This window comes from Ahaetulla prasina, chromosome 3, assembly GCF_028640845.1.
Source record: "Ahaetulla prasina isolate Xishuangbanna chromosome 3, ASM2864084v1, whole genome shotgun sequence".
Classification (NCBI taxonomy): domain Eukaryota; kingdom Metazoa; phylum Chordata; class Lepidosauria; order Squamata; family Colubridae; genus Ahaetulla; species Ahaetulla prasina.
In genome coordinates, this window is record NC_080541.1 from 143161161 (window position 1) to 143173115 (window position 11955).

Here is an 11955-nt window from a genome sequence, read left to right on the forward strand (position 1 = left end):
CCTGAAAAAATATCGCTATTCATGAACACACCAAAAACACTCTCACAAATTGACCATTCTTTTATTTGTTTTATAAAAGCAATTGTTTCTATTATATAGTAAATTCTAATTTCAATACTATCGTGTTGGTTATTTTTTTAGTGATTAAAATAGCACTCAGTGGTCCATTAAATGTCTTCATATTTTTACAGTATAGGCAGCCATCATCAAACAAAACAATGTTACCAAAATCATATACATAAGAATGTTAGTACTATGTTTTCCCGAAAATAAGACCCTGTCTTATATTTTTTTGAACCCTGAAATAAGAGCTTGGTCTTATTGCCATGCGCTCAAAAGCCCGACTGGGCTTATTATCAGGGGCTGTCTTATTTTGGGGAAAACAGGGTATCATCATATATATTTGAATGTAAGCACAAAATAGGCAAATCTACCAAAGTAGTTTTTCCTACACTTCCATTAATAGTGGATTTGACAATGCAATTCTCAGTTCAAAATGCATAGCTTTAGGGAATTTTTTTGCATTTAAATTTTTTTAAATGGCACTGCAGAATAAGGTTAAAAAATTATATCCAACCACAAACAAAATTTACAAATTAGGAAGAGACTGTTATTAGAAGTCTAGTAAATTTGTAATGGTGACAACAATGGTTGCTGTATCCTAAAGTATTCAGAGGGATCCCATTGGAGAAATCTATATTAAATTACAAAACAATTTGTTGGCATTTTTCTTTATCTTTGCACCATTCCATTTTCTTATTCACTGTAATAGCAATAGCACTTAGACTTATATAGCGCTTTACAGCCTTCTCTAAGCGGTTTACAGAGTCAGCATATTGCCCCCAACATTTTATCCACCTCAGAAGGATAAAAGGCTGAGTCACCTTGAGCCTGGTGAGATTTGAACTGCCAAATTGCACTCAGCTGGCAGTCAGCAGAAGTAATCTGCAGTACTGCACTCTAACCACTGTGCCACTGCGGTTCATAATATGCTCAAAAATGTTTGCTTCTGTTTTTGCTTAATCATAACTTCTCATAGTATCCATCTCACCAAATTATGCTTAATATTTATTGCAGTTTATCTGAAATAAGCCTACCAAAAAAATCAAGATTTCAAACAAGCATTTTTGTTATATTTAATGGTATTCAAACTAAATAATTCGAATTAATTTTTGCAGCTACATAGTATGAAGGAGAAGTCGCTAATTGCAATTCAAACTCATCTTACTATATCAGTATTAGTACAAAACCGCATTCAAATTATTTCATGTATCATTATATTATTGACTTTTTGCCATTAGTAGACTCAGAAGATAATCCCTTTGGTACTAATGTATCTTTTAGAAGGATTTTTATTGATCTGAGTATATAGGATCATAATTAAAACCATTCAAAATCCAAACATTCATGGAACGTAATACCCAGAAATCTTGCATAATATTTATGCAATATTCAGATTTGCCCAAAGGCTCTAATTTTCTCTAGGGAAAATTCATATTTATGATTCTCACCTCAGCATGAAGACTTTTTCTCTGAAATACAACATCTTCCCAAATTGCGAGGTGCCTATTGGTTACAAGCTCTCCAAAAAGTAATATAGTCTCTGAAGGTATAGTCAAAACTTATTAGAACTTTTGGTAGTAGTTCTTCTGTATTTAGTGAAACAATTAATTATTTCACTAATATACAATCTACAATATTTTTAAGGATAGTGCCATCAAGTTGCTTAAGGTGTACAAATTAAAATTTTAATTTAAAAATACAATCATCAATGTTCATCTAATCTAGAGTAACAGGCAAGAACTATAGTATGGAATTGATATCAAATGCTGTGATATGAATCACATCATTTGAAGCCATAATGTGGATTTTATTTGCTTTGTTATTTGAATTCATGAGGTTCACTGAGGTTTAAAAGCTATTGGTTGTAACTTAATGTGCAAATGTATTTTGAGATTGTATTTGTTTTGTCTATTGACAATTGTATCAATAAAGTCAATTTAATTGTTAACAGCTCAAAAGAAACCTAAGGTCACTGATAGTTATTTCAAAACTACAGAAGATCTATTATATTTTTATCTGACCTTTTTATATAATACAAGGCAGCAAACATACTAATTGCCACTATTTTTCCCACAACAGCTCTGTTAGGTCATGCTGCACAAAGTGGTTATATTCTTAGGAAATACATACACTGCTCAGTTTAAAATATTCATTAATTACTTTGCAAAGAATATAAGGTATTTCAATCTGAAAGCCTCACCTATGACAGAGACAGAGATTTATTCCTCAATATCCTGTTTTTATCTTTTCATATAAAGAGTACATTTAACTAACCAGCTTTCTTGACTCATTTGACAGGAAAACTACTGTTTTATCTCAGAACCCATAGATACATTAACACGTAAGTTATTACAACATACATAAGAAGATTAAATAGAATAGAAATAACAGGCGATAAATATTTTATATTGTTCAAAATTAAAAAAGAAATCTTCCTAATAATCCAATCTGTAAGTGCGATTAAAATACAGCTTAGCCTTATGCCCAAACTGTGTGAAATACTTCCTTTCTGCATAACAAAATAATAAGCTACTTCCCTCTAAGAAGAAAACACAGTTAAAAGACATTTGCTGTTTCCATATGCTGGCAGTAAGTGGCAAAAATGTCTTATCAAATTTTGAAAAGAAATTTTAAGAAAAAAAGTTCAAGCAAAATGTCAAAGCTGTGACAATAAGGGAAAGCCATTCATACTTGAAAGTATTACTAAGCTAAAGAAGCAATGAGAAATCCATTTAAATCAAAACCTTCATTGCTGACTTTCAGTTCCTATGCAATGTTTCACACAGGAAGTTAGCAAAGTAAAAGCCACAATTTCCTGTAAATTACAAACATACCCAAGAGAAGTTTACCACTGTTCCACCTTAACATTCCTAGAGTTATATTTTACTAAATACTTTGCTACAAGTACACATATAAAATGAGAAGTTACCAAGAAGCATCTGACGTACCTGAAGTAATGGCTTCTCTCAAATTCAGTAGAACATCTGCAAATTTTCTGACATCGTTCACCAGCTGCATGATATAATCTGGATCCACAATCATGCTGTCATAGCCATCAAAGTTTGAGCTAATGCTGCTCAGAGAACTACTTTTGATATTGCGCCCCATCCCCCAGTTTCCTGTGTTAGAGATGGGGAAGAAATTGGAGGTAGACAGTTTAGTTAATCCTAAACCACGCTTGTTGCTGTCACCGTTCTGTCGCAACATCCCAGCTATTGCAGAGCTTTTGAAATTTCCAGAGCTAACATTCAGTGGTACTTAGGGTCCATCTGCCAAGCAACAGAGATCTGAGAAAACAAAAACAAAAACAAACTTAAGCCAGCTATAAAAATAAAAAAAAAATGATTTTGAACATTATTCAAAGGCTGCATTATTGGTAAACTTTTTCCAATATTGGAAAATATTTTTCAGTTCAAGACGAATGGTGCCATTTAAAATTTTGACAAAATTGTTGGTATCCAACTTACACTTTTATAAAGTCATTTTAAAGTTGTTTCCACATCTAAGTGTAAATATTTCTAAAATTAGAAATATTAAAAAGCATATCTCAAAGTTTAAGAAATTCTCATTCAAGTGGTAACTTGAAGCACCTGCAAAAACCTAACATTGTAGATTTCATGAAAGAAAAAATAATAAATATTTAAACCATGATTTCTTCCATTTCCAATGTGATTCAATTCAATTCACTCCTATGAACACCTTCAAGCTTATAAATAGAATTTAAGACACATTATAATAACATATATATATTGTTTTTACTATATAGCTATTTACAAATCTTATTTTAAGCCATTCAGTTTAGATTATAAAAAGTAAATAACAAATTAAATGTAAGTATAATGATTCAATATGCCACTCTCTCAATTTTATGAAGAAGGTAGTATTTTAAATTACAATTCAGTTAAAATATTTAGGGGATATATAATATAGAGAAAGGCTTAAATAGAAATTTCAAATACTTGAACATGTATATTTGCATTCTCTGAAAAAAGAAAAATTCTCTGAACCTTTTACACTTCTTTAATCTTAGGCATACACAATATCATATCCTAATATATGAAAAAAAAAGCCATGTCAACATCATATCCTGATGCACTGAACTTTATGGAAAGATAAAGATAGGAGCTGTCTTTAAACTATATTGTGCAAAAACTCTTAACTTCCTATGTGTGTTTTCAAAGCCAGAATAATATTCTGCAATCTTATCCTTCCACTAAACTATTTCCCTCTTTTAAAACATAATGACTAGTAGCGAGACAAGCAAAACTTGCTAAACACAAACAGCTCTTGTGGCTTTGTATCCTAAATATGCAGGTCCTATTTAGAATCAGGTTCATTTTAAAATATGTAAAATGCTTCCTCTCATACGTGTTAATTGAAACTTGCTCTCAACCCACATTATAAAAGACAACTTTTTAAGATACACAAACACGCTTTAGACTCTCCTGTCCAGCTCATGCCTACATTACACAATATTAACCTTTTTCTACAATTATCCAAGCAAGGACAGCAAGTACCATAAAATACAATATATGTTTTGTTTTGTTTTTAAGTATAAATCCTTTCCTTAGCTTGTTAAGGCCCTAAGGCACTGACTGATCTGTATGTTTTGGGAGGGAGGGGGGAAAATCCCTCTTATATTTCATCATCCAGAAACACAACTACCGCCCCTACGGGGAGGGGGAAGCCTCATCCCTTCCAAAGTAATAAGGTCTTATCAGTTTATGGGACCCATTTATCTTGTTATGTTCCCTTAGAATTAGCGTTCCTCCCGATGGGGCTCTCGGCCATACCCACAAGCTCACTTCCCAGTTCTCGTAATCACGGTGACTTTGGAGAAAAGCAGAAGTGGAGGCAAGATTTCAGAAGGCACCAAGGTTTCTTAAGACCAACGAACCTACCCGGTAGGGTTTGCAAGGGAGGGGAGAATCGGACAGCGGGCCTTTTTTTAATCAAACGAAGGGCACGAGGGAGAGGCAAGGCAAGGGGACCCGACCGAAGAGTTATAATTGTTGACAAATACACACGCAGGGAGCGAAGAGTAAAAACCCTCCCGGGTTTCAGCGAGGGAAGGAGGCGCCTTGGCTACACACCCGCCCCTTCAAAGAAATAGCTGGCATTCCTCGCGGGGCGGACGGGCGCGCGCAGACACACACACACACACACACGCTCGCCCTCCGAAATTCATTTTCCACCCCACCCCACCCCTTTTTTCTTGGCTTCTTCTTCCCCTGCCCCCCCCCATCCCCCAGGCGCCGCAGGCCGTCTAGGGCTCTCCTTACCCAGCCCCGTGCAAGTGCAGTCAGCTGCCAAATCGCACGTTTCCTCTCCTCCCACTGAGGTTTCAAGCTCTGGATTTAAATACAACCGAAAGGGGACGCTGGGGCTACAAACAAGACAGGGGAGGGAAGGGTGGGGGGAAGGGGAAAGGGAGGGAGGGAGGGGAGGGGAGGTCGAGGGGAAGCGCAAAAAACTTATCAGGTAAAACTCAACAGGCAGGGGCGGAAAAAACAGGGAACTGGGAAAACGCCCCCAACTAGGGAGAAAAGGGGAAGGTGTTTTTTTTTTGTTTTAAAAAAACAACAAAGTCCCGAAACCCAGCGACGGAACCTTTTTCCAAAACCGGCCGCCGAGCCGAGAAGCGACGGACGGCCGACTCGCGAGGCCAGAAGGTAGCCCAGCCGCCCCTCCGTCAGGCTTTTCTCTCCCGTCTGCGCTGCAGTTACTGCGCGCCGTGGAAGAGAACGGAGGGGAGGGGAGGGAGAGGGGGGCGCGCGCGGGGTTGACAGCAAGACGTTCGCGAAGCCGCCCCCCCAGCCACGCGCCCACTCGCTTCTTCTTACCCGACAGACCGGCTGAGGCGTGGCGTGGAGAACGAGGCTATAGCCGGCTCGGAAGGAGCGGGCTCGTCGCCTTCGGAACTGCGGGCAAGGCAAGCAGCGTCAGGAGCCGCTGCATCCCCTCCGTCCATCGAACTCAGCCTTTTCCTCAACCCTCCCTTCACCCGACGCCCTTGCCGGACTGGCTAACGCCGCCACCACCAACCCTCCCCAATCTCTCTCGCTCGCTCGCTCGCTCTCCAGTCCCGCCCTGCACGCTGCACCCCCCCTCCCTCTCAAAGCGACGTCTCCCATTGGGTACTTTCACCCCCGGGGCGTGGCTTTCTGCAAAAGAGGCAGCAGGTACGAGGAGGGGCGGAGACGTCAGACGCTGTTCAGTTTTCGGGCAAGATTTCGAGAGAGGCTCGCTTGGCGGATCTCAGAGTAGCGGCGGCGTTTCCGTTCCTTGGTTCGCACGGTTGTCAGGAACCTTGTCAGTTCGCGGGCCGATAAAAGAGGCTGCCGCGTTATAATTAAAGAAAACACAGCGGGTCGCGGGGAGTAATGCAAACTCATGGGCGGCGAGAGCACGTTTCGGTGGTGCGGCTGATGCAAAACCACCCTGGTCATTTCGTGGTGCATGAACTTTTTTTTAATAAAAAAACAAAACACGTTAATGTTAACTTTTGCTTACGATCTTCAGACTTCATCTCTTCCTCCTCCTCCCCCCCCCACTTCCCCACGTTTGGAAATTAAAATATCGTGTTATATATAGCCATTTATTTAGTATTTGGAGAATGTCCAACGCATCTCCGCTGCAGACCAGCTAGCGTGTTCAATCTCCCCACGGTTCCCCAAAATCCAGAAATATTCTGGATATTAGGGTCAGCTCTGCAAAAATCCAGAATTATTCTGGAAATAGGGTCAGCTGTGCAGAAGAAGGGCCCCGAACATCTTTCTAGAACTCTAATCCTGCGTTTTAGTGTGTGGCTGATTTCTTTGTGGCAGATCAGAAATTTTGAAACTAATTTCAAACTAATTAAGGCATTCAAGCTCCACACGTTCATCCTTCATCTCCCCTAACTAGAGAACAAATGTCCCTTAATAACGTTTTGTCTTCCATGGCCTCATGACATTGGCTTTGACTAATCCCCTGCCGGGTCTCTGAAGCAGCTTAAAGTCATCCTGAGTCGTTTTTTCTTTCTTTCCCTGTCACAATGTCACCCTTGGGTGCAATCTGACATGCTTCACTGACCATGTGGTTGCTGACTTGGTCAGAGATTGGAATCTGCCCCAGTTCCTATTTATCACTTTGAACTTTTATGAACATGCTGCTTCTCCTTAATTCGTCCATGGCTATTTTGCACCAAAGATGGGACATCCATCTGGCTTTCCATAAAAGAGTCTCCCTTTGCAAAGTCTTTTCAGGCTGTTTTCCAAGGGGTCATTGTAAACACAAATATAATGCTCTTTTGAAAGAATGCTACTTTTGATTTTTTACGCACAGGCTTAGCACTAAGATTTATCTGTTTAATCTACTTAAAAATCGGGATTAGGACTGTCTTCAAACAGTACAAATGGGCTGCACAGAAGGTTGATTTAAATCAGGAAAGAGAGCTTGGTTCTGCCAGCAGTTTGAATGCAATATTGCAGGCTAATTCTGCTGACTGCCAGCAATTCGATTCTCATCAGCTCAAGGTTAACTCAGCCTTCTATCCTTCCGAGGTCTGTAAAATGAGGACCTAGATTGTTGGGGGCGATATGCTGCCTCTGTAAACTGCTTAGAGAGTGCTGTAAAGCAATGTATAAGTCTAAGTGCTATTGCTATCATTACTGTCAAACATCATAGAGGTCTCTACAACATCTGAAGCTTTTATTAAAATAAAATTCTGCTTCAGCATGTACCCTACCTTCAGAAGAATACTAAATTTGTGTTCAGAAGTAGCTGTGCTGACAAATCAGAATAAAGAGCAGGATTGTGGGAACAGAATTTAACGAGGAGGGTTGGAGTTCACAGATATCAAGGGGGTACTGTTCTGCAAGATGGGCACAGCTACTGAGAAGATTTATTAAATCCCACAAGAAGAAAGGGCTTGAAGTCTGGGGCCTATTTAGCATTAGCTTAACGTGGAAGAGATCATTTTGAAAACTATGCTGACAGACAAAGGCGTATCATTCGTAGGACAGAATTAAGTGCAATCAAATGCTGTTCTCTGGAAATCATGCTATCAAACTGGAGAAAGGACCTGAAATTGGGTGCTTCCAGATAGGTTGCAAATGTCTTCAACTGTTCCATTTTTTCCCCAGGCAACGCTCAGGATATAGAAAGATCCTGTAGATCAGGAATGGGTAAAATGAGATATTGTTGAGCAGCATATCTCAACACTCTCACCATCAGCCATGCTAGCTAAGATTTGGGGGGATTTAGATTTGCAACATCTGGAGGGCCACAGGGTCCCCACCTTTATACTCATTCCACCACAGCCTCTACAGCACAGCTACCAAAACAACAAAGACTATTTTAATACAGTAACATGCATTATTTGGAAGGATAGGTGACCCTGGCTATAAAGATATTCCAATAAATTATTTGAAAGTAAGCATTTTATTTTGCCATGAAAATTAAATCGTCAGTGTATAGGTAAGCTTCATAGTAAAAGAGAAATACTAGGATAGGGTATTGTCCATCAAGTAAGACCATTTGCTAATGCAAATATATAAATAAATAAGTTTATTTATTTATAAATATATTTATAAATAAATATATAAATAAGAGTTGTTAACTTAATTCTACGTAGCTTCTTTTCAAAAAAAACCACGCTACTGACCAGAGCATATAAAACATTTGCTAGGCCAATTCTTGATTACTGCTCGCCTGTCTGGAACCCATACCATATATCTGATATCAATACAGTTGAGCGTGTCCAAAGGTATTTTACGAGAAGAGTTCTCCACTCCTCTGAAACCAGTAAAATACCTTATTCCACCAGACTTGATATCCTGGGTCTAGAAAACTTGGAACTTCGTCGCCTTCGACAGGACCTGGGTTTAGCTCATAAAATCATCCGTTGTAATGTCCTTCCTGTCAATGACTTCTTCAGTTTCAATAACAATAACACAAGAACTACCAACAGATTTAAACTCAATGTCAACCGCTCCAGTTTAGATTGCAGAAAACACGATTTCTGTAACAGAATTATATATGCTTGGAATGCATTACCTGACTCTGGTCTCTTCTCATAACCCCAAAAGCTTTACTCAAAATCTATCCACGGTTGACCTCACCACATTCCTAAGAGGACTCTAAGGGGCGTACATAAGAGCACAAACGTGCCTACCGTTCCTGTCCTATTGTTTCTTCATATATATATATATATATATATATATATATATGTTTATATTACCTTGTTTCTCCTCATATATATGTTTATATATTATATAATCCTTTATGTAATGCTTGTATAAATTGTTATGATAAATAAATAAATAAATATATTTAACATTAAAAAAATCTCTCTGTTATATGAGGATTACATTTGGAATGTTTATATTCCTGTTGCCTCCCCTTTTGCCACATTCTTCAAAAGTATTGTCGTATTTTGATTACACGTTGGAGGCTGCAACTTCAAGATATATTCCTCTTGAACCTGGAGTTAGCCAGTGATTTTGTGGATGTACGAGCCATTGCGGTAGGTAACATCTAATTATAGTGGATGAAAGTTTGCCCAGCCATCTGAGGAGGTCTTCTCTGGATTTGCCCTCCCCAAAGCTGAACAATGGCCAGATTTTCTGCTAAATTGAAGCTTTCAACAATAATTGTATTTTTTTTTTAAGTTACTGGTCTCATGAATCTGCTGCTTGTCAAGAACAATGCTTTATGTGGAGCACAGCAAGAAATATGAAAGGAATCTTCACTCTGCTTTTGCACAACAATTTGGTTTCACTCCCCAGAAGAATTTCTAATTTATTAGCAAAAAGAGATGGGAAAATCTACCCTTTACTCCAGTAAACATTTCCATTATTGTTGAGTTCTTTTGTAGCAGACTTTGCATAGTTCATTTTCTTTCCATGAAATTTGCTGTGCAGTCGAATCCATTCTGCAAGCTTTAATTAAATACATCTGATTTCTGCTTTGCTATATTTTATTGATCATTAATCGGAGTTAGGTACAGATATGAATAATTATTATTCATAACAATCCAGAGCTATATTTTAAAATATATTTCTATTTTCCTCAATCAAGATTCTTCAGATTGGGGATCTCAACTCCCAAAGTTCCTAATCAGTAGAACCATGGTTAAGGAAGGCAGCAGTAATTCATCTGTAGGCCTGCTGTGTCTCAAGATGCCAGCAAAACCCTTGCACATTACAATAATTTAAATGCCCAAGTCTGGACAGAGGGCAAAGACATTCAGAGTATCAGCATGAATTGAATAAAAGGGGCCTGTGGTGAAAGGTCAAAGGCTGGAACAGGCTGACCACCTAAGCAGTGAATAGTGGGACTGTTTAACAATAATAAAAGGAGTGTTTGTATTTGGGAGGTTATTACATCACCATTGATGGCTCTGCTGGTCATGCATCAGTGGAGGTTGGGTAGGTAAAGATTGCTCCATAGTAGGTCTTGCTTGAAACAAGCCTGTCTGAAAATCTAGTCTTGGCTTTCTCCAAGAGCTAATAGCAATTTAGGGGAAAAAACAGAAAAAGCTAGCTACCAGGTCTTTCCTATAGCCAAAGAAAAACAAAATTAGATATGTTAAAGCACACCTTTATTATTAATGCCACTGAGTTAACATACATATAGATTTAACTTATCAAGTTGCCAAGAGCCTGAATTTTGATCATGTGACCATGGGGATGCTGCAATGGTCATGTGAAAAATGATCATGTCACTTTTTTCAGTCCCATTGTAACTTCAAATGGCCACTAAATGAACAGTTGTAAGTCTAGGACTATCTGTACATTTATTTAATACTATTTATATACGCCCCCCCATCTCTCCAAAAAAATTCTGAGAAAAATTAAAAGCAAGGGATTCCATTAAATGAAAAGAAGCCACATATGACTGCATGGAAGCTGAGTAAAACTACTAATTACATTTTAATAGTTTTAATATTTTGATATAATTTTATAAATTTTATGGGGTTTTATTATTTTAATGTTTTAATTCGGCCATATGTCTAATAAGTTTTTTAATTCATTGTTTTATTTGTATATTGTTGTCGTTTTTATCTTGGCTGTAAACCGCCCTGAGTCCTTTGGGAGAAGGGCGGTATAAAAATTCAATAAATAAAAAAATAAAATAAAACATGCACTCATAAAAGAGCCCCATACTAACATCTTGCCCCAAATGCCCAGTGTTATACATTTTGCTTCTAATTCAGTCAGAAGACAAACATAAACTTAAATATCCACTGTAGACAAATTCCTTGTGTGTCCAATCACACTTGGTCAATAAAGACCTTTATTCCTTTCCTATCCTATCCTATCCTATCCTATCCTATCCTATCCTATCCTATCCTATCCTCCTTGAAGCTAAACGTAACTTGTGACTTTAGCTTCTGTGGCTAAGAATTAGCCATTGTGACTAGTTTTACACACTGTGGCTGGCTCCATATATCACACTAAGCCATAACCATACATACAGTTTAATGGCTTTACAATACAGTTGACCAAGAAAATTATGGCTGATTAAATAAACTATGACTATGTTCACTATGTCAACTCAGCAACTTTCTGATTTAATGTTCTCCTCCTGAGCAAAAAAACAACAACAACCAGAAGATAAGTTTACTGGTTTTCTGATAAGTTTTCCTGATTTCTAATGTGGCATCAAGATCATTCATCAAAGTCCTTAATGAACTTCAAAAATGAAGAAAGCTCAAGACTATCTAGGAATACATTTCTCTGTGTGGGAGGACTGTGACTTTAGTGCTGATACTTAAATGTGGAATGTGCTCAGGGGAATGCCGGAGCATCATATTGTCTTCATGTCAAACCTGTACAGATAGTTCTTGTTTACTGACCATTCATTCAGTGACCATTCAGTTACAACTGTTGAAAAAATAACTTTACA

The 11955-nt window shown here is 38.1% G+C and overlaps 1 protein-coding gene across 4 annotated transcripts in view; it reads right to left on the minus strand.

Moving 5' to 3' along the window:
* Nucleotides 1–6137, minus strand: part of ARHGAP29 (Rho GTPase activating protein 29) — a 54272-nt gene extending 48135 nt beyond the window's left edge. For 3 of the 4 annotated variants that reach the window (XM_058175967.1, XM_058175966.1, XM_058175964.1), the window contains exons 1-2: nt 5907–6137; nt 3012–3350 (exon numbers count right to left, since the gene is read on the minus strand). In XM_058175967.1, coding sequence (XP_058031950.1) covers nt 3012–3270 — 259 coding nt within the window. In that variant the 5' untranslated portion in view covers nt 3271–3350; nt 5907–6137. Of the gene's footprint in view, nt 1–3011; nt 3351–5673; nt 5785–5906 lie in introns of those variants that run through there. The other variant, XM_058175965.1, reaches the window with a different exon arrangement.
* Nucleotides 6138–11955: the final 5818 nt, after the last annotated feature.